The sequence below is a fragment of the Tupaia chinensis genome, unplaced genomic scaffold (genome assembly GCF_000334495.1).
Source record: "Tupaia chinensis unplaced genomic scaffold, TupChi_1.0 Scaffold000067_2, whole genome shotgun sequence".
Taxonomy (NCBI): Eukaryota; Metazoa; Chordata; class Mammalia; order Scandentia; family Tupaiidae; genus Tupaia; species Tupaia belangeri.
Window position 1 is genome coordinate 488,901 of NW_006159527.1, and position 22,971 is coordinate 511,871.

Consider the following 22,971-nt stretch of genomic DNA (forward strand, 5'->3'; position numbering starts at 1 on the left):
CGTACCTGGTGTGAGTTTTAAGCTGTGGGGTCCAGGACTCCAACCTGATCCTGGTCGACTATGTGGGAGCCCAGCGATGTAACCATTGTGCCATCTGCTGGTGCTGAGGGTTTTAAATTCCATGCATACCAGGAGCTGTTTAGGGTTTTGAGGTTGTTATCATCTGTTCTCAGCTTATGAAAAGCTTGGAATAATGGGGTTAGATTTGATCTAAATTTGCATCAGCCAATCTGGCAAATTATGCAAAATGTAACCAGCTGCCTTTCAGGCCACACTAAATAAGATATCTCTAGATGATTCCAAATTGCCTGTCCTTTTCAGAAACATTTCTTAGCTAGGTGCTAGATGGTGGAGCAGTGGCAAAATATGATGCCTTGTGAGATAGATGCATATGGGAAGGTTGCTGATTTTTATCCAGAGACCTCTCTGCACGTGCCAAGCACATATGTACATGTGTACATGCCTGTGATCTGGGGTTAGCAGAAGTTAGGGGTAGACTGTGATGTTAAGATCCTGTTAGGGGTGCTGTATCACTCTCTATCTTCCTCGCTTGTGGAATAAGTAAATAAACATTAAAAAAAAATTTCCAGAGGGCGCATGCTCTTGACAGAGAGAAAAAGGGACAGAGACAGAGAGAGAGGTCAAGGGAGAAAGCACCTCCAAAGAGGTGTGGTCATGCTACAATCCTTCTCCTCCATTTCTCCATCCTGTCAGGATTTCATGTGCACCCATATGCCCTGTGTGTTTTTCAAGCCAGTAGGTCTGGGACTTGAACTGTGTGATCTGCCATGTAAGCCCAGTAAACTTATTTATTTATTTACTTATTTGGAGAAATTTTTTGCATGTTCACTTGCTGGAGAGACAGACAGAAAGTGAGAAATCATCCCCCAGGGAGGATGGACATGCTGCATGATCCCTTCTCCTCCATTCTCCTCTTGGGATTTTGGGCATGCATGCACACATGCCTGACATGTTTCAGGCCTCTGGATCTAGGACTTGAACTGTGGTTGGTCATGTGGGAATCCAGTGACATAACCATTATGCCATGTGCTGGTCCCAACATTTTTTTTTTGGAGAGGTTTTTGCTGTAGGGTGTGTGTGCTCACCAGAGAGACAGAGAGACAGAAAGCGAGAAATCACGCCCCCCCACCCCCCAGGGGAGATGGCCATGCCACAATTCCTTCTCCTCCATTCTCTTCTTGGGATCTTGGGCATGCATGCACACGTGCCTGGCGTGAGTGTATGCCACCAGGTCCAGGACTTGAATCTCAGTTGACTACATGGGAGTCCAGCGACACAGCCATTACGCCATCTGCTGGTCCCCCCACCATCTTTTTTTAAAAGAAATATTTCTTTGTTATATTGAAGGTAGTGAATTTTTGGAATTCTATCCACATGCCCCATTTTTCTTACCCCTGATTGCAAATTTCATATCTCCACAAATGTGTTAAACTCTCATCACCAGGGCAACAGCAACAATTTGACTTTGTCATTTAGGAACTCATGTTTTCAATGATTTATTTCTGAGTTTGTTTGATTTTTTAAATAAAATTGAACCCTATGGCTAACAGGACCTGAATTATTTTATTGCAGTCACCCAAAAATACTGATTTTGATTGAAGCCCCTGAAGCAAAAATTTTGACATGCACACCTTATTTTCTGAATCTGTCCAATACCTTCAGAGGACTGTCCTGGTCCTTTGACTCTACTGTGACATTCTCTCTCAGGAACACATGGTCCAAATGATGTGGGTCACAATTAGAGAAACATGCTAATATCTTGGCATATTATACCTGCAAAATAGCATTGGCATATGGTCCGATTTAATCACGTTCTTAGCTATTTCACCTCTGCATTGGCTACTGATTCATTGAAAACGTGAGTGGGAGTCTTACCATCTTTTTCTATTGATTACCACTTACAAATGCATTGTGTTTCCAGGAAAGACTGTTGACTGTGCCGATTCTTTGGGCTCAATTTCTGATTCAGAGGTCACTAGCTATAGCCAGCAGAGTCAACTATGGCCAATGTAGGCAATAAATAAACAAATGAAAGACCCCCATGGCTCATAAAATGAAAAAAGAAAAGTTGAACAACCCAACAATGTGAAGATAAAACTTGGACTCTGTTTATTTATTTATTTATTTATTTATTATTTTTTGTTACATGAGAGAGAGAGATAGCAGCCTTGATAGGATCTTGATGTCATGATCCACCCACCCTCAGCCACCTCCAGCTCATGGGCTGGTGTACCCAAGCTGATCTCTACCTGTGATCTGGCAACCTGCCCAGGTGGGTCTGTCTCACAGAGCGTGGCATTTTACCTCTGTACCACTCTCAGGGCCCTTCGACGCCCCTGTGTCCACAGTCACTGCCAATGCCTTACAAAATACCCTTTCCCTTCTGGACTGGGAAAACTGAACCAGATTTCACAGTCATTTTCTCTTCCCATTTGTTTTCACCCTGAGCCAAAGTGATCTTTCTTATAGAAAATAAAGATTTGACTGTATCAAGAGTCTGCTTATGTGACATACTCTTCGGCTCTCCTCTGTCTGTCACATGGCTTCCAATGGACTCATGTGGACCACCCCAGGGTCTTTCCTCAACTGTACAATGCACCTTCTCCTCTGGCCTCTTTACCTTTGTTGGTGTGGTTTATATTTGAGCTGCTTTATACTTGACCTCATCGACACCTAGATTCCTACCTCAGGTCCCCCCAGTTATCACTTAGTTTTTCTGTTTTATAAAAAAATTCTTACTGGGGGCCAGCAGGTGGTGTGGTGGTAAAGGCGCTGGACTCGCACATGGGTGAACACAGTTCAAGTCTCAGACCTGGTGGCTTGCTTTCTCACTCCCCAGCCTCCTCCTGTCTCTCTCTGCTGAGCAAAAATTTGCTCTATAGCAAATTTAAAAAAATATAGATATTAAATTAAATTAAATAAATAATTCTTTAAAAATTATTTAGGTATTGCAATTTAACAAACTTTATTTTTTATATCAGCTTAAATTCACAGAAATATAGAGTAGCAGGTACAGAGATCTCTCATATGTCCTATCCCTCAGAAAGCATGCCCCCCCATTATCCATATCCCAAAACAGGTGGTGCATTTGTTACATTGTGAGCCTGCACTGACACGCCACTATCACCCAAAGACCATTCACTTAATTTTTAAAAGGAGCCTACCTTTACATAGCTAGGAAGTAGAAGTGTAGTGGCTAGAATATAGTTCTCTAATTTAAACTCCATAATTCATAGTAAAAATCTCAAGTCAGATTGCCTTCAATTCACGTTACCCCAAAACACTTTTAATGAAGACCCTGCCTTCTCCTCTTCCAACAAAAACTCTAGGTTATTTCCAGTAAAAATGGCTAAACTGCTTCATCTTCCTATCCCAATAAATCTCACATTAATCAGCAATATTTCCAAATTCGGTCCTTGTTAAAATTCTTGGTCAGTGAACACCATTTTTTGCCCGACTCACTCCCGACGTCAGTACATTCCCGGTATATCATGCGCCTGTACCAGAAGGGAAACATGCATTTTGCGAAGTCTGTGGAGAAGAAAGAAACAGAGTAAGAAACTCTTTTTTTTGTTCTTGTTGAGGTTTTTGCTTTAGGGCGTCTGCGCTCACCAGAGAGAGACAGTGAAAGGGAAAGCGAGAAATCCCACCCCCACCCCCCCGCCCCGGGGAACACAGCCATGCTGCAATCCCTTCTTCTCCATTTTCCTCCTAGGATTTTGGGCACACATGCACTTGTGTCTGGCATGATTTCTTAAGCCACAGTGTCCAGGACTCAAAACTGCACTCAGCCATGTGGGAGTCCAGAACCATAACCTCTGTGCCACCTGCTTGCCTCAGGAAACTTTTCTATTTTCCAACTTCTAATTGTCATACTTCCACGGTCCCCACACATAGTACCTCTACACCATGCACACACACATGCACACACCCCACACTCTCTTTCCACACCACACTCATACATAGACCACTACTATTCACCCATACGTACTCGTGTTCCTGTTCAGCACCATCTGCTCTCTGTATCTCATCCAAAGGATAAGGGAACAATATCAGTGGGAAATCATGACCCTACATTGCTTTGATGTCCCGATAAACATTTCTTTTCAAGATAACATGGTTGAGGCCAGCAGGTGTTGTGGTGGTTAAGGGCGCTGGACTCCCACATGACCAACCATGGTTTGAGTCACAGACCTGGTGACTGGCTCTATCGCATTCCCTTTCTCTGTGTGTCACTCTGTCACTCTCTCTGGTCAAATTGAAATAAATGAGTAAGTGGATAAATAAAGTTAAATAAAATAATTCTTTAAAAACATAACATAATTGAAGTGCTCAGAATATATCTTTGATGCAGTGTGATAGTCACATCACTAGAAATTGCATATACCTTACTGTCACAATTTAATTGGCTACACATTTATTTTTCAGAACCTTCTTGCCTATCTCACCAAATCTCAACCGCAGAGACCAAGATGACCACCTTGAAGCATTTAGAGGTTGGATACTTACCTTCCCAGTTGCAAAACTTCCAGTATCCTATGAAAGTCTTGTTCAGGGAGCACCACTTATGTTTTGTCTTGAACTTGATGCAGTCATAGTATAATTCATCTTTAAACCGGAATGGGAAGATACATTGGCCATCTAGAGAAAACCAAAATTCTTAATCTGTCTCTGGGAGGGTGAGTGATGTTATAAAGTGACTTCCTTCACTGGGGTTGTTGCATTTTGAAATCAGAGCCACTGCCTGTGGCTTTATTGAGTATAATTATGCCACTCTACACCAGAGCAGTTGCACCTCTGAAGAGAAAGGTTTGTGTTCTGTACCCTTGCCCCATCTCTTTTTTCTCCCCAGGATGCAGTCTTGAAATTTGGCTTAGTATTTGCCTCAGTTCTAGAAGCCTATCCTAAGCTTAGCAACATAAACGTAGGAATTTATCTACCTAAAGGTTCTTTTGGTCAGTGAACACCATTGACTCCCTGTATTTATTTTCTTTTCTTCATCTTGTTCTGCCATCACACACACACACACACACACACACACACACACACACTTTTTTTCTCTCTCTCTCCCAGCATGAATATACAAAGCTACTTCAAAAAGTTCATAGAAGATGGAATTATGGTGCAAGTTTATTTTGGAGCAAAACATTTTTGAAATCCATGCACAGCTTTTTTTTTTTTCTTCATAAAATGTATTTTCCATGCACTTTTTGAAGATACATCACACACACTCAACTATATATGTATATGACATATATATGACATATAATCATACAGCATTTATATAAAGCCATGTGACACATATAACTGCAACACACACATGAAAAATCATGAGTCGCTTAATAATGGGATACTTTGATCTGTTTCAGTGAAGAGACTTGCCGTTTGGCAGGCCACCTGTGGCTGGAAGGCTGTGTAGCAGATACCATGGTTATGAACCGCGGTCGACTACGTGGGAGTCCAGCGACATAGCCATTACGCTAACTGCTGGTTCCCATGCACTTTTTGAAGATACATCATACACACTCAACTATATATGTATATGACATATATATGACATCATACAGCATTTATATAAAGCCATGCAACACATATAACTGCAACACACACACACGAAAAATCATGAGTCGCTTATTAATGGGATACTTTGATCTGTTTCAGCTTATCCCCTGCCACATGCCTCTGATTCTGACTTCAGCTTTTTCTAAAGCACAGGGCACATGTGCCATGCAATCCCTTCTGTGTTCTGGAATTAAAGCTCAGCAGCTCTGTCTCAGGCACACCTGTTCTCTAGAAATGGGGAGGACTCTGAATCATCCAAGACCAGTGACAACAGTGCAGATTGCTGGTGAGCATCAGGGATACAGAGCAGCAGGGAGATTGCCAATCACCTACTCCCGCATGCCTTCAAACACTGAGAATTAACTCAACGAATTTAGGAAGGAACATGTAAATCACCAGATGACTAGAAACCATTGCAGAAGCACTAGAAATATGACCAACCAACAAAATATTTCTCCCCAAAGAGAAAACATCAATACCTCATCATTCATAGACAACACAATGGAACTTGTGGAAATGTCAGATAAACAATTCAGAATATTTATAGTGATCAAACTAGATGAGGTGCAAGAGAAAAGAGACAACAAGCTCCAGAAAATGAGGAAGTCCTTTCACGATTTGAAAAAAGAAATAGACACCATAAAAAAGAATCAAATAAAATTGTTAGAGATGAAGACTGTAATAAAGGAAATTAAACCTATCTTGAAAGTATTAAAAGTAGGTTAGATCATGAAGAAGATCAAAGCTCAAGTGTGAAAGACAAAACCTCTGATCTAGAAAAATTATCAAGAAGAATAAGAAAATAACCAAGGAAAATGAGGACAATATATGAAAAACATCAGATACCATTAAGCACCCAAACATCTGGATAATTGATATCCCAGAAGGTGAAGAAAATAATAAAGGCATTGACAATCTAGTCCATGAAATCCTGGAAAAAAAACTTTTCTAACCTAGAGAGGCATTCAAATATCCAGACCCAAGAAATACATAGAATCAACCCAAGAAGATCTTTGATCTTCTCCAAGGCACATTATAGCCAGATTGGCCAAAACCACAAAGACAAAATACTAAAATTGGCAAGAGAAACATAAAATTATTTACAAAGTTTATCCCATCAAGTTAACACTGGACCTCTAGTCAAAAACAATGCAGACAAGGAAAGAATGGGGAAATACAGTCAAAGTGTTAAATGAAAAACAATTTCAACCAAGATTACTATACCCAGCAAGATTATCCTTCATATGGGGGGGGTGGTGGATAAAAACATTCTCAGATAAACAAAACCTAAAAGAATTTACCAACTCCAGGCCAGCTCTTCAAGAAGTTCTGGAGAGAGTGCTGTACTAGGAAAACTAATATAAATCAGACAGACAGATAAAAGAGAACAAAAAACAACCAAGAAAATGGATCACTTAATAACAGGAATATGCCCATAAATATAGATAATAATATTGAACATTAATGGATTAAATTCTCCGATCAAGTCACCCAGGTCAAGATCCATCCAGGCAGGTCCATCTCTGCTGTCCTGTACCTTCTGGGTTCAGCTTCACAACAATGAAGCTCCCCCAGCTAGGTCAGCACCCCCTTTCCCCACAGAACCCAGTGCTAGCCAGGTAGGAAAAGAACTACATTTCCTTCTTGCTCTTTTCTGTCCCTTTCATTTTTTTCCCCTCTTTTTTAAGGAATTTTTTTCCCTCTTTTTTAAGGAAAAAAAAAAAAAAAAGAAACCAACAGCTTTCCTGTCCCCTTCCTTGTGCTTTTAACTTGCTAATTTCTCTCTCTTCCTCTCACCCAGGTCAGGATCCATCTAGGCGAGTCCATCTCTGCTGTCTTGTACTTTTTCAGTTTTTAACACTTTTTTATTTTCTGTGACACATTTTTTTCTCCCTTTTTTTATTCTAGTTCTTTCCTTCTATTTCTTCCTACTTCTTCTCTTTTTCTTCCTGTTGCTGTTTCCTACTCTCTTTTTCTGTTTCCTTACTTTCCTATTTTATTACTGAACCCTTATCCACTGCCTAGAAAAGACTAGGTGCATAGTAAGTAAACATTTGAATACTGGTAGTTTTAGAAAATTATTTGCCCCTCACTAAGCTGGTAATAAAAAGAGGGAAACTCTCCTTCATAAATCCAAATTTCAACACTCCTCCTGTGATCCCCACACTGGAGGATACAATAGAAGGGAGAACATGCACTGAATTATTTCACAGTTAGGGAAACATATGAGCTCACACTTACAGAATTCTTCAACAAATTAACCAAAAGTGAATACATTACCCATGACTAAAAATTGGAAAAGAACCTCAAGGATGAGAGAATCAAGTAATACATCACATGAAAGGAACCACTCTAATTTGTCACCAAGTGGAAAAACATTAGAGGACATTAGCTAAATGTCAGAAAAATACTTTAGAGCACTCATGGTAACAAAATTCTATAAGATGCAAGAAAAAAAAAAAGACATTGAGCTCCAAGAGATGAGGAAGTCCTTCCATGATATAAAAGAAGAATTGGACACCATAAAAAAAATCAAACAGGGGAACCAGCAGTTAGCGTAATGTCTATGTCGCTGGACTCCCACGTAGTCAACCGCGGTTCGTGTCCCGACCCGGTGGCTTAAAACTCACGCCGGGCGCATGGGCGTGCGTGCCCAAGATCCCGAGAGGAGAATGGAGGAGAAGGGATTGTGGCATGACCATCCCCCCTGGGGAGTGATTTCTCGCTTTCTGTCTCTTATGTCTCTGTCTGTCTGTCTGGCGAGCACACACGCCCTATAGCAAAAACCTCTCAAAAAAAAAAAAGAAATTTTATGAATCAATAAAATGCGGGGGGAAAAAAGCAATGGAAAAAAACCGTGGACATCTGAGGTAGTGTGGGAGGAGGGTGGGGAATGGTATGGGGGAAAAATAGGGGGAATATATATGTTTGTGTGTGTATATACACACACACACATTTATATATATAAATTTATATATGTGTGTGTGTGTGTATATATATATATGTATATATATATATATGTGTGTGTGTATATATATATATATATATACATTTCAAACTAGAAATAGAAAAAATTATTGATAACATGTATTATTAAGCCACTATGCAGTATATTCTGGATGAGAAATCACATTGTCACATTTTGTATTCTGTGACAATGCTCAGTGAATGAATGTAAATTAGTCTATTAAAAATAAATTAAAAACTAAAATAAAATAAATGAATAAATAAATAAAATTAAATAATTATTTTAAAAAGCATATTATAAAATACACTTGTGTATATAAATATATGAAAATTGTAGCATGAGAAAATGTTGTAAATGTAATATATCATAAAGTGGAAAAATTAAAAAAATATGATCAATCAGAATTTGGTTTTGTGTATGATAGAAGATGGGAATGCAACTTATTTTCTTCCAAACAAATATTGAATAGTGATAGACTGATGACAAAACAAGCCACACATACATTTAAATATCCATATATTTACAATGATGTATTAAATTCTAATATATTCTTTGATCCATTCTCTATTTTCTATCAAGTTTCTTGAAATTATTAGAAAGGTAGGATAGCATGATGGTAAAAATGAGCAGACTCTGACCCCAGCTAGTATCACAAAATATTATTACTATTAGATTTTCCCTAGGCTGATTATAACATTTATAATCTGTGTACATATTTGATAAGACAAAGTATCACTTTTGTCTTGTTTCTAATTATTATTGGATTTTTTTTCTATACAAATGTTAAAATCTGTGCTTATCTACTAGATTGGCAAACATGAAGGAGGAGAAACGTTTAGTGCTGGTGAAAGTTCAGAGTGCTTTCTATTTTTCTATTTTCTTTATCTGCTTAAAGTCATTTAGATGGGCCAGTAGGTGGTATGGTGGTTAAGGTGCTGGACTCCCACATGGCTGACTGTGGTTTGAATCCCAGACTTGGAGGACTGCTTTCTTATTTTTCCTCTCTCTCTGACCACATTAAAATAATAACAATAAATAAAATAAATAAATAATTAATTTTTAAAAAGTCAGTTACACTGCATTTTATAAAAGAGAAAAAAAGAATTATTTTACCAGAAAAAATTACTATTTCTCTATTACTACAAAAGTAAATGAAAATATACTTTAATAGCAAAAGTTTTCTGATTAACTTACCTTCAACCTCTGGCAGATAGTCTATATCTGAAAAATAAAATTTGAAAATGACATTTATTTCTCTATTCTTAGACTTTAAAATGGACTCATACAAAATTGCATTAAACAAAAATGTTAATTTGAGGAAAATTAACAATTCTTTTTTTTGGAGAGCTTTTTTTTTTTTTTTTGCTATAGGGCACGGGCATAAGCCAGAAAGACAGAAAGAGGCAGAGAGACAGAAAGCAAGAAAGCACCCCCCAGGGGCAATGGCCATGCCACAATTCCTTCTCCTCCATTCTTCTTTCGGGATCTTGGGCACACATGCACATGTGCCTGGCGTGAGTTTAAGTCACCGGGTCTGAGACTCAAACTGTGGCCGACTACATGGGAGTCCAACAACATAGCCATTATGCCAACTGCTGGTCCTAAGGCAAAAATTTTTATTGTTATTTTTATATAAACTTACAGGTTATTTCTTTTTTTACAATATCATGTATTTTACAGTCTCTCTATATAATGTTAACTAGTAATGGTGACAATAGACAAACTCGTGCTCTCCTGGTTATAGTTGGAATGATATTCAGATAAGAATGTTCATTTTGGGCACCAGAAAGTGGCAATGGTAGTTAAGGTGCTGGACTTCCATATGGCTGACCACAGTTCAAGTCCTGGACCCACTGACTTGAAAATCACGCCAGGCATATGTGTGTGCATGCCCAAAATCCCAGGAGGAAAATGAAGGAGAAGGGATTGCAGTATGGCCATTTCCCCTTGGGGGAAGAGCATGGGCCCTGTGACCAATAAATAAATACATACATAAATAAGTAAAATAATTTTGGCAGGGTTAATATTAGTTCAAAATATAGGAATTAATTAAAGCAAAATAACCAACTAACCTGTGGCACATATACACTGTGGAATACCACTCAGTCACAGGGAACAAAGAGATCCTGCCATTTGAGTTAAAGTGGCTGAATATAGAAGATTTAATGCTAAGTTAAGTAAGCCAGAAAAATGAAAGACAAACATTGTATATCTCATTCAATATATACCGAATGTGTCTGTGGCAGAAATGGAAAGATCTGAAGCTGTAAAAGGAGGGAGAACAAGTATATGAGAGAAGGGTGGATATAGAAGGTAAGTGGGAGGGACTCAGGGGAAAAAAACTCTTACACAAGATTGCACAGTTCTCTGTTGAAAATGATGTTTATGGTAATATACTTGATTTGATTATCACATACTGCATGCATGCATGCATGCCTTAAAAAACATATCGTATGCAATGATCGAATGTAAATAACAAATCATAAAAAAACTAAAGGAATTTAAAAATATAGAGGGGCCAGCAAGTTGTATAGTGGTTAAGGTGCTGGACTCCCCAATCACGGTTCAAGTCCTGGGCCTGGTAGCTTGCTTTCTCACTTTCTCTCTCTCTGGTGAGCACATGCATCCTATAGCAAATTATGTTTTAAAAAAGTTAAATAAAATAATTCTTAAAAAAATAAAATGTACATTTGTAATATAATGCAGACATTAGCCAAAATGAACATGTAAATATATGTGGAAAGATTTATACTTACTATTTAGATGATAAAGAACATTTCCTGTTTCATTATATGATCATAAGACTCAATTTTTGCATAAACAAATCACATCATGAAGTTAAGTATAATGAAATATTTTGCCACTCAAAAGTATTAATGATAAAAATTGACAGTAAAATTTTGATTTCTCTTTTTCTTTACCTTTTTTTTTTTTGAGAGGTTTTTGCTAGAGGGGGCGTGGGCTCACCAAAAAGACAGACAGAAAGCAAGAAATCACCCCCCAGGGGGGATGGTCATGCTGCAATCCCTTCTCCTCCTTTCTCCTCTCGGGATCTTGGGCATGCATGCACACGCACCTGGTGTGAGTTTAAGCCACTGGGTCCGGGACTCGAACTGCTGTCGACTACATGGAAGTCCAGCGACATAGCCATTACGCTAACTGCTGGTCCCTTCTTTAGTTATTTTTGACATGAAACTTACTTTACCTTACTTTATTTACCTTTACTTACTTTACTTACCTTATGATTCCTTACCAGAAAAAGAAGTATGTAATGACTTCATGTTTTATTGCAAAATTTAAAATAAACTCTTACACCACATCCCCGACAACACTTACCACTTTTTATATTCTTAATCTTTGCCATTCTGACAGGGGTTAGGTGGTATCTCATTGCGGTTTTTATCTGCATCTCCCTTATGATGAGGGATGTTGAACATTTCCTCATATGCTTTTTGGCTATTTGTATGTCCTCCTTAGAGAGATTTTTGTTCAGCTCATTTTCCCATCTTTTAATTGGGTTAATCATTTTTTTTTTCGCATAAGGCACTTGAGTTCCCTGTGTATTCTGGTTATCAGTCCCTTGTCCTTGGTGAGAATGTAAACTAGTTCAACCACTGTGGAGAACAATATGGAGGTTCCTCAAAGATCTACAAATAGAACTACTATTTGATCCAGCAATCCCACTACTGGGTATTTACCCAAAAGACAGGAGAACACTCAGTCAGAAAAGTGCTTGCACATCAATGTTTATTGCAGCATTATTTACAATTGCCACACTCTATGGTAGAGAGCAAAAAATTGGAGGATATAAAAGCAGTGAAGGTACTTAACGAGAATAGGATAGTGTGGAAAGGGGGGGGTGAAGAGAAGAGGATAGAGAAAAATAGCAAGAGAACAATAGAGAGACAGGACGTTAGTGAGAAACAGATATGGCTTATTACCTGTTGATGATGACATGTATAGTATTCTCAACTGGATTGATCTGAGAAGTACTTCATGATGGGTAAAGTCTTTTTACAAGTAAAATGAGAAATAGTGATTGTTTTAAAAAATAATTAGAATAATAATAATAATGATTGGGAAAACATAGAAAAGTTATTGAATGATGAAGCGGGGAGATTAATATCTCTGTATTGACTGACATGCATGGCATTCCCTTTTGAAAAAGCAATGTAATACACTGTAAAGTTATATGTAATACAATGTAATATAAAGAAGATTATGATGATAATTAAAATAAATAAAAAAGTAAGCTCTTACACAATTGTTTTCACTCACCATTGTGTTGAAATCCACCTGAAAGACATAATTTTGAGTGTTTATTTCTCCAGATTTAGCCCTAAAAATAAGAGAAATGAAAATATTTCCCAAATTCTATTCCATTAAGAACAGTAATACTTTGAAGATTCTGCATTTAAAAAGTCAATGGTGCTTATTGTCAGTAGTCTGATTGTAGGTGATTTCCAGTTTTCATCTTTCATTAACTGTATGTTACAAATATCATTAATTAATAGAAACCGTTAAAATTGAACTCTTGTACATACGATGGACTGTTATTCAAACTTAAAAGGGAATAAATGAAACTTGACGACATGCTAAGTGATGTAAACCAGACACAAAATGATAAATATTGTATGATTCCACTTAAATGAAGGAACAAGAATAGTCATATTCATGGAGACGTTGTTAGGATCGACTCTCACCCATTGTGAATACATCTTAACAATTGCTTCTGCAAAGACCCTATAGTCACATTCACATGGTCCTGCGTGGACATGGATTTTAGGAGGACACTATTTAATCCCAGATGGTGAGAATGAAGATGACAAATTTGAGGCCCAGCCACGGTGGTGCAGTGGGAAGTTGACATTGTCCAGTGCTGAAAGCCATATGGGAGACTGGGTTTGGTTTCAAGTGGACCCATACATGCCAGGTGCTCATGTGCATGTGACCCAGACTGGCTAGGAAAGACCTGGGGGTGAGGGTTTATGGTGTGGAACTCTGATGAAGGTGCTTGCTTCTACCTCAAAAGGAAGGAAGAAAGGAAATAAGAAAGGAGGGAAGGAAAGAAGAAAAAAAAAAAAAGAAATACGGTATCCTTCTGCTAGCTCATGCCAGTTACAAGCAGGAACTTTAGAAAGTGCAAATGTTATTATGCCGTGACCTGGGAAAATATTTTCAACAGGTCACTTTCAGGCTGAGACTAAAACTCGTGAGGCCAGGCCACAGTGCTCTGCCTGACCCTCCAGCCTGCCCTGAGATGTGACTGGTAACTGCTGAAGCCAGTGAAGAGCACAGAAGGAGAGGGCACTGGAACATTCTTTTGAGTTCACAAACACTGCTGTTAACACAAAGATTGAAAACATTCTTTAAAGGAAACCTGACTTAATCATAAAAGCAACAAATTATGGAGTGTTCATGGTGTGGGAAAGTAAAGTGGTACAGCTGCTATGGAAAACAGTAAGGAGGTTTCTGAAAAATTTAAAAATAGACCCATTGCATGACATGGCAATCCTACTTCTGGGTATATAACCAAGAGAATTAGTCTCCCGAAGAACTACAGAATCAGCCTAAGTGCCTGCTGATAGATGAGTGGATGAAGGAAACGTGGTATATACAAACAGTAGTATATATATTTTTTTATTTTTTAATTAATTATTTTTTTTTTTTTTAGTTTTTGCTATAGTGTATGTGCACTCACTGGAGAGAGAGAGAGAGAGATCATCTCTCAGGGGCAATAACCATGCCATAATCTTTTCTCCTCCATTCTCCTCTCAAGATTTTGGGCATACACACACATGTGCCTGGAGTGATTCCTAAGCTGCCAGGTCTAGGACTCAAACTACACAATTAGCCATGTGGAATCTAGTGCCTTACCCTCCATGCTATCTGCTGCCCCCAGCAAACAGTAGAATATTATTCAACCATAACATATTGGGTCATTGAAAAAATAACGATGTATTTTTGCATAGAAGAATGCAGAAAAATATATCATGACTTTTTTGACAATCCAATAGAAGGGAATTCTGCCATTTGTAATGACATGGATAAGCCTGGAGGACATTATGCTAAGTAAAGTAAGCCAGTCATGGAAGGACAACTATGGCATGGTTCTAATTACATGAAGAATCCAAAATAGTCCAACTCACCTTGTGAATATGAACTACCAAATTAACCCAAATCCTGCCTATTTAGTAACTATACTAGTACAAGGGACTTTAAAAAGTTCAAGGAAAAATGGAATTAAAGTACGACTTTATTTTGATGCAAAAAAATGGAAATCCATGCACAGTTTTCTCATACTACACATCATCCATGACCACTTTCATGACCTCTCCTACATGGAATACAACAGTAGGAATAAAAAGGACAAATTCTGAGGTGTATGCCTAAAGTCAGACTTGGGTTCATGTATAGGTATACATCAGCTGTGCTAGCTATTGGAAATATTTAGACTAATTAAGTTAATTAGCAAATCAATTAAATGGGGGGGAGGGAGGCATAGAAAACAACCATGGATACCAGAGACAATGTGGGAGGCGGGTGGGACATGGCAGAGGGTGAGGGATAGGGAATCAAGGATGGCAAATTAAAAAAACAAAACAAAAAACAAAAAACAAAGTATACAAGACATAAGAAATGGAAAATCATGTGCTGATAACATTATGTTAATGTGCTTGATTGAGCCAATATACAGTGTATTTTGGATGGAAAATTCATTTGTATGCTGTAATGATGTATAGTGAATTAATGTAAAAAATAAATTTAAAGAAAAAAATAAAATAAAATATAAAAAAAAAATAATGAAAAAAAACGGGATAAATTCTGAGCATCATGAATGCTAATTCATTAAGTCCTCCAGCAATTCTGGGAGACAGCAGAATCATTATCACTAAATTTTACAAGTGGCAACTTAGAGACATCTGAGACTTAAAGGCTTGCCTGAGGTTACAGACAAGCTCCTTGAAACCCGCAGAGACCTCTTGAACTTGCTGGGAGTTGAGCATGCCAGTTAGGGACAGAGGCCAGGGGAGCCCTCACGGATGCCGGATGCCGGGATTTTACGAGAGCTCTGACTTACTGTTCTTCCTCATCCCCATAAAATAAAAAAAGTTCTTGCAGTGCAGCATTCACATTTGAGCACAAAGCTTTGCTGAAATCAAGCCATCAGCTGATGGGTAGTCTTACCCCACAGGAGCCTGAAATGTTAACTGGCAACATTTAACAGATGGACGACAGCTCTGGAATTTGGGGTTCACAGACTGTGTTGGGGTCTGTCCACCAGGACAGTCCTTCTCTCAAGGGAGCCCCACTCCTCGGTAGTCCCTGAGACAACACAGCACCTTGGAACAGTGGCAAAACGACATGTTGTGCACAGGACATTTCTAGCCCTGGAACAAGATCACTCAGCTGAGCCCTCCTTGAAGTTTGTCCAAGTCTGTCATGTCTTTTCCAGGCCAGGTGTAGAGACAAATTAGCACAACACACACTTTCCTTTTGTGTCTCTCCACTAAACTAGTGTTCACTGAAAACATGGAGACACTCGTACCATTTAATGTCTGTACCTTGTGCACCTAATGAATTCCAAATCTACCATGTCATTGGTTCTAAAAGGCTAAAATATAATACTTGCTTCCAAAATTAGAATGCCCCTTACTGTTGAAGGCATATCATTATCTGCAAGCTGGGTTGCTGTGGAGTCATGATTGGGTTGTTATTGCAGCACCAAAAACTTGCAGCGTGCACCTGAGTGACTCAAAAGAAGCTCTCAGAGACAACTATGGGACCCTCTTAACCTCCAGGAAGCAGATGCTTGCGAGAATGGGAGAGGGAGTTAGTGAATGAGCGACAGCTCTGGAAACTGGAAATAGACTAGCAGTATTTTACATACAGGCCAACGTGCCCAGACCAGCGGTTTTTATTCTGTTATGCATTATTTTACAAAATGCTTTATCATGAAGGCTCTGGATTGCACAGAGAAAATAGAATGTAGAAAAATCTGATGTCCATCATTCCTGAAGCCAGACACTGAAAGTGGGGAAGTTTTAGGATTATTTTAGCCAGATTCTTTCACTGATGTATCTATTCTTTCCTATGTATATACAAAAGTGATATCTGATTTTAAAAAATAAAACTCGTACCCCCCTGGGGGGGGGAGTGATTTCTCGCTTTCTGTCTCTCTGTCTCTCTCTGTCTGGCTGGCAAGCGCACACGCCCTATAGCAAAAAAACCTCTCCAAAACAAACAAATAAATAAATAAAACTTGTGATCAAGTTGAAAAGGGCTATTTTTCAATAAGTATGAAATAAAAATTCTAGCTGATAAGGAAGCAGTGGTTTGAGGCAAATGAAGAGCATCTTTTATTTTCTTTCTCTTCTTGCTTTCTTTTTGGAAAAAAAAAAAGAATCAACATTGTGTGTTATTTTTTCTTAATGCAAAGGCATCTGAAGAATACTTAAAAGTAATAGCGGCAAGATCATTCTTGGCCCTTAAAAAGTTGGTTTCACCAGGGCCAGCAGATGGCATAGTGATTACATTGCCGGACTTCCACATGGCAACTGTGGTTTGAGTCCTGGACCTGGTGGCTTGAAACTCATGCTGGGGGTACAAATGCGTGTGTGTGTGTCCAAGATCCTAGGAAGGGAATGGAGGAGGAGGGATTGTGGCATGGTCATCTCCCAAGGGGGTGATTTCTCACTTTCTCTCTCACTGTCTTCATCTCATTCTCTCTCACCGGTGAGTACATGTACTCTGTGGCAAAAAATCTCCATCAAAAAAAAAAATGTAGTTTCACAACTGTGCATGATCCTCATCAAACATTTAAGAAGGGGTGGCATGGTAGTTAAGGTGTTGGAATTCCCACATGGCTGACCACGGTTTGAGTCCTGGAACTGGTAGCATTTATTCTCACTTTCCTCTCTCTCTCTCTCTCTCTCTGGTTAAAATAATATAATAACAAATAAATAAAATTAAATAAATAGTTCTTTTAAACAAAGCTCCTTCTTATCTTGTTAGTTTATTATTGTTAAAGGTCGATATGACTTGGTCGAAGGAATAATATAGACTTTACAGAAATCAGTTTCCTTTTCAAAACCTCTATATAAGGCATTTTCTCATTCTTTTATTTTTATTGGTTCTTCATTCTCGTCTTGTTTTTTTTTTTTTTTTTTTCTTTTTCTTAAAGCCTATTAGTGGATCATGTTTCTTACAAAGAAATACCTGGGAAGTACAGAGAGCATTTTTCTCTTTCTGGTGGTACATGAAGTAGAGGTGACTCTTCCTCCATGGCACCTGAGATTTGATTACATATGGCAGCGGGTATGCCAGGCTCCTTTTAAAAATATCCAGCCCCCATGCGGTCGCAGTGCTCCTCACCGTTATCAAACCCTGCGGTCACGCTGTGGAGCAGGCAGGCCCAGATCAGCAGATGCCCAGCAAGCCGGCCCATGCTGCTCCTTCCAGAGACTGGTGGCCCAGCAGCTTGGGGTCAAGACTTTACAGCCTGGGAGCCAACCAGGACCACTGTCTCCTCCCTGTCTCCTCCTCTCTCCTCCTCTCTCCTCCCTTCCCTTCTTCCTCCTCCTCCTCCCCATCCCTCTGTTGTGCTCTTTATTGTCTCCTCCCCTTCCCACCTATATTTTAAAAGAAGAATGATTTATTTTAATTGATTAGTTAATTAAATTTGATGAGAGAGAGAGAGTGCCAACTGCCAGGTCCAGGACTCAAACAGTGGTTGGCCATGTGGGAATTCAGAGCCTTAACCTCCATGCCACCTGGTGGCCCCTCACCTTTTCATTGTAAGCTTTTTTCTTGAAAGAAAGAGAAACAGACAGATAGGGTCTCACACCATGATCTTCACAGCCAGCCAGTCTCACAGGTGTGCTTGGTGTGTGCACATCACCCAGGGATCTGAACCCTAGTCTTCTGCAGACTCCAGCATTTCAGAGCATTGAGCTGCCACTGTGCCATGGCAGCTGAGTCCCTCTTCCTACTTCTAGAGCTCCTTCTCCTCCTCACATCTCCTCCTCTCATCCATTTCTTTTTTCTCTTTCTCCTCATCTATCTCTGTACTTATGTCCTCATCCCTTCCTGTGCCTCCATGTTCACCCTCTCCTCCCCTAGCTTTCCCCCCTGCTCTCCTTTCCTGCCCTTCCTAATTTCTTCCCTTCACCTCTGCTTTCCATTCCCCTCTGTTCCTTCTCCTCTCCTTCTCTCTCTCTCTTTTTTTTTTACTTTCTCCTCCTCCCCGCCCTCTCTCCCCTCTTCTCTTCCTTGCTCACTTCATCTTTCCTCCCCTTCTCTCTATTCTAAAGCCAAGTCATTTTCCTTCCATAGGGACAAATCCAGAAAAAGAAATGCTCAAAATAATGGGCATTAAATACAGACAAGGAAAAGGCATGATGAGGAATTTCAAGTCTTTTCCTTAAAGATAGCTACAAGGAATCATGTGAGCAGTCATAACTTATCTCTGTCTTGGACTTGACCGATCTCTGTGAGCCAGGGCTGAGGTGTCTCCTGGAGAGGCCCAAGGGGGCTTATTGAAGAAATACATTTGCTTCCCCGGTACAAGTGTCTTTGTCTGTGCTCCATAAATACTCAGTGTGGGTCACTGTTCTCTGGTGGCATTTGGTGATTTACCTAATGAGCTGCAGGTGACTTTGAAGTTCTGAAGAATAAATAAGGCGGCACTTACAATCACTCCCATTTCAAGCTCTGAAACCTAAGATTCATGATGAATCCTAAACATTCTATTGTGTTCTTCACTGCTACTCTTTTTATTATTATAATTTTAAAAATTTAATAGTTAAAAATTTTAATTAATAGTTATCACATTTATGAGGTACAGTGTGGTTTTTTTGATACACGTGTATGATGGGTAATGATATTATCAGGGTACAAAACATATCCACCATCTCAAACCTTAGTCTCTATATTTCTGTAAGATGAGAATAGCTTTGGGGAAAAATTAGCAAAAATGTCCTCCAAATGACAACTGTCAAAATGGCAAGAGCTCTCAAATCAGAAGCTCTCAGCTGTATGACTATGGACAGACACAAGGGGTCTTCAGAAAGTTCATATGCATGGGTTTCAATGTTTTTTGCACCAAAACAAACTCATACCTTCATATTCCATGAACACACACACACACACACACATACATGTATATATATGACATAGATAGATAAAGACGTAAGCTATCTTTGGAGAAACCAAGTATTTGGAAACAGTTATTGCCTTCACTTACTTCCTTTTAAAATTATAATTTCTGATTTACATATAATTGTACACATTCATGGGGTACAGTGCGACTTTCAAAATATGTATATACTGGGAACCAGCAGATAGCGTAATGGCCATGTCGCTGGACTCCCACGTAGTCGACCGCGGTTCACATCCCAGACCCAGTGGCTTAAAACTCACACCGGGCACGTGTGTGTGTGTGCCCAAGATCCCGAGAGGAGAATGGAGGAGAAGGGATTGCGATGTGACCATCCCCCCTGGGGGGGGTGATTTCTCGCTTTCTGTCTCTATGTCTCTCTCTGTCTATCTGGTGAGTGCATGCACCCTATAGCAAAAACCTCTCAAAAAAAAATGTATATATTGTGGGACCAGCAGATGACATAACGATTGCGTTGCTGAACTCCCATATAGTCGACCTCAGTTTGAGTCTAGGACCTGGCAGCCTAAAACTCATGCAGGGCGTGTGTGCACCCGTACCCCAAATCCCAAGAGGATATTGGAGGAAAAGGGATTGTGGCATGGCCACCCCCCTGGGTGGTTATTTCTCGCTTTCTGCCTCTCTGTCTTTCCCGCAAGTGCATGTGCCCTATAGAAAAAAATCTCTTCAAAAAAACAAACAAAAATATGTATATGTTGTTTAATGATCAAATTGGGGCAATAAACATATCCACCATCTCCAACATTTGTCATTACTCTGAGTTGTGCATTTGAGATCCACTCTTCTTTTTGAGGTATACATTGAATTGTCTCCAGTTAATGCATTGCTGTGCTATATAGTACCCCAGAACTCATTCTCCTGATCTAATTTTAATAGTTAAAAATTTTAATTAATAGTTATCACATTTATGAGGTACAGTGTGGTTTTTCAATACACGTGTATGATGGGTAATGATATTATCAGGGTACGAAACATATCCACCATCTCAAACCTTAGTCTCTATAGCTGTACTATTGCGTCTGTCAACCAAGTTCTCCTCCTCCTTCCCCACACCTCCTCTTTTCCAGCTTCTGGCATCTACTGTTAGACTCTCCAGTTCTAGGGAACTAAATCTTTTAGCTTTCATTAATGACAGAATGTATGGCATTTGTCTTACAGGTCCTGGCTTATTCCATTAATTATTTCCTCCAGGTTCACTCATGTCACCTCAAATGTCTGGATTTCATACCCTCTTATGACTATCTAGTAACGTTTTGGGTTTTTTTAGAGGTTTTTTCCTTAGAGTGTGTACATTTGCCAGGGAGAGAGAGAGAGAGATAGAGAGACAGAGACAGAGGCAGTGAGAAATCACCCCTCCGTAGGGAGGTGGCCACATTGCAATCCGTTCTCCTCCATTGTCTTCCCGGGATCTTGGGCATGCATGCACACATGCCCAGAATGAGTTTAAATCTGCCAGGTCCAGGACTTGAACCGTGGTTGGCCATATGGGAGTTTGGCGACATAACCTCTGTGGTATCTGCTGGCCCCTCTAATAACCTATTTGAATCTAAAAGGAAATAATGTTTTTCTGAAAGTTAACTAATTGAGTTTTGTAATTTTCCTAAAAAGTATTTACTTATTCTATATATGCATTGGAAAGATTTTAGTAAGTCATTTTTCATATAAAATAAATGGGTTTTATAGTAGCATGGCTTTTATGTAACGTTTTGGTTTTTTGTACTAACAAATTAGAGGCATAGTCCAACTGCCATAATTTTTTATGTATGAAGTACATAAAAAAATAGTGAGTGCGCCACTTGCATACAGAATGAATGCCAATATACAAAGGTGAATGTTAAAACATTAAGAATGAATCTATAATACATGCTTCATTAGCATTACTAATGTTATGGATATTAAAAATGAAAACAAACTAAATGATCACAAAAGTCATTCATTAATCAAGAATTACAGTATGCCAAAAAAGATACTGAATGAGGCCATTGGACTGCCTGAGCAAAGGCCCACGTCAAAGTTGAATAGACTTTAGCTAAATAAGACCAGACCCAAACTTCAGGTATACCCAGTATCAAATAATTTCTCAGTTTTGTTTAACTTTGTGTTTGTCAGACCACTAATGTACTGAATAAGTCTTTCTGTCTTGCTAAGCTACTGAGCATCCATCATTGGTCATATACTTTGCCCGTGTTTCTATAGATTCTTTGACTTTTCTTGCTGATTTGCAGGAGTTCCTTGATTGTTTTAGGTATTAATGCCAAGTCAGTTTTAGAAATTCCAAGTCCCTGGGACCAGCATAATGGTTATGTCGCTGGACTCTCATGTAGTCGGCCGCAGTTTGCGTCCTGGACCTGGTGGCTTAAAACTCACGCCGGGCACGTGTGAGTGTGTGCCCAAGATCCCAAGAGGAGATTGGAGGAGAAGGGATTGCAGCATGGCCATCCATCCTGGGGGGTGATTTCTCGCTTCCTATCTCTCTGTCTCTCTCTGTCTGTCTGGCGAGCAAAAATCTCTAAAAAAGAAAAAAAAAAAGAAACTCCAAGTACCTACTCCACTCTGAACATTTTTCTCACTCCTAGCATCGAAATCAAGCTATCTGAGCTTATATCCCAGTTCTAGACAGGGAAACAGGGAGTTTTTCATCAAAAGGCATATAATTTCAAAGGGCAAAATGGTACACTCTAGAGGTCTGCTGTACCACTTTGCACCTGTAGTCAACAATATTGTATTACATGTTTAAAAATGTGTTAAGCAGGAGCCAGCAGAAGGTGCAGCGGTTACATCGCTGGACTCCCACATGGCCAACCACGGTTTGAGCCCTGGATCCGGTGACTCAAAACTCACACTGGATGCTTGTGCTTGTGTGCCCAAGATTCAGGGAGGAGAATGGAGGAGAAGAGATTGCAGCATGGCCATTCCCCCTGGAGGATGATTTCTCACTTTCCCTCTCACTGTCTTTGTCTCTCTCTCTCTTTCTGGTGAGTGCACATACCCTAAGGCAAAAATCTCTAAAAATATGTGTTAAGCAGATAGATTTCATATGAAATGTTATTAGTTTTTTTTTAAAGTGCATAGCTTTTTCGATCCAGTCATCAGTTCTTGGGCACTTAGACTGATTCCATGTCTTAGCAATTGTGAATAATGCTGCAATAAACATGGACTTGCAGTTATCAGTTCAACAAAATGTTTTCTTATTTTTTGAATAAATGTCAAGAAGTGGGATCACTGGATCATATGGTAGTTT

At 39.2% G+C, this 22,971-nt stretch overlaps 1 protein-coding gene across 1 annotated transcript; it reads right to left on the reverse strand.

Moving 5' to 3' along the window:
- Window positions 1-3,006: 3,006 nt before the first annotated feature.
- LOC102471337 (binder of sperm protein homolog 1) lies at window positions 3,007-18,034 on the reverse strand. Its single transcript, XM_006142185.2, has 5 exons — window positions 17,927-18,034; window positions 12,830-12,847; window positions 9,746-9,772; window positions 4,531-4,662; window positions 3,007-3,552 (listed from the first exon to the last, which is right to left on the reverse strand). Exons 1-5 carry the CDS (start codon window positions 17,997-17,999, stop codon window positions 3,413-3,415), a joined length of 390 nt encoding a protein of 129 aa, XP_006142247.1. The 5' UTR covers window positions 18,000-18,034; the 3' UTR covers window positions 3,007-3,412.
- Between the last annotated feature and the right edge of the window lie 4,937 nt (window positions 18,035-22,971).

Excerpts from the sequence above, each read along its gene's own strand:
- LOC102471337 (XM_006142185.2), bottom strand. The coding sequence starts at position 17,999 with ATGGGCCGGCTTGCTGGGCATCTGCTGATCTGGGCCTGCCTGCTCCAC. Across the intron at positions 4,663-9,745 it reads CTATCTGCCAGAGGTTGAAG|ATGGCCAATGTATCTTCCCA; the intron begins GTAAGTTAATCA and ends GGTTTTCTCTAG. Across the intron at positions 3,553-4,530 it reads GAAGTTTTGCAACTGGGAAG|ACTTCGCAAAATGCATGTTT; the intron begins GTAAGTATCCAA and ends TCTTCTCCACAG.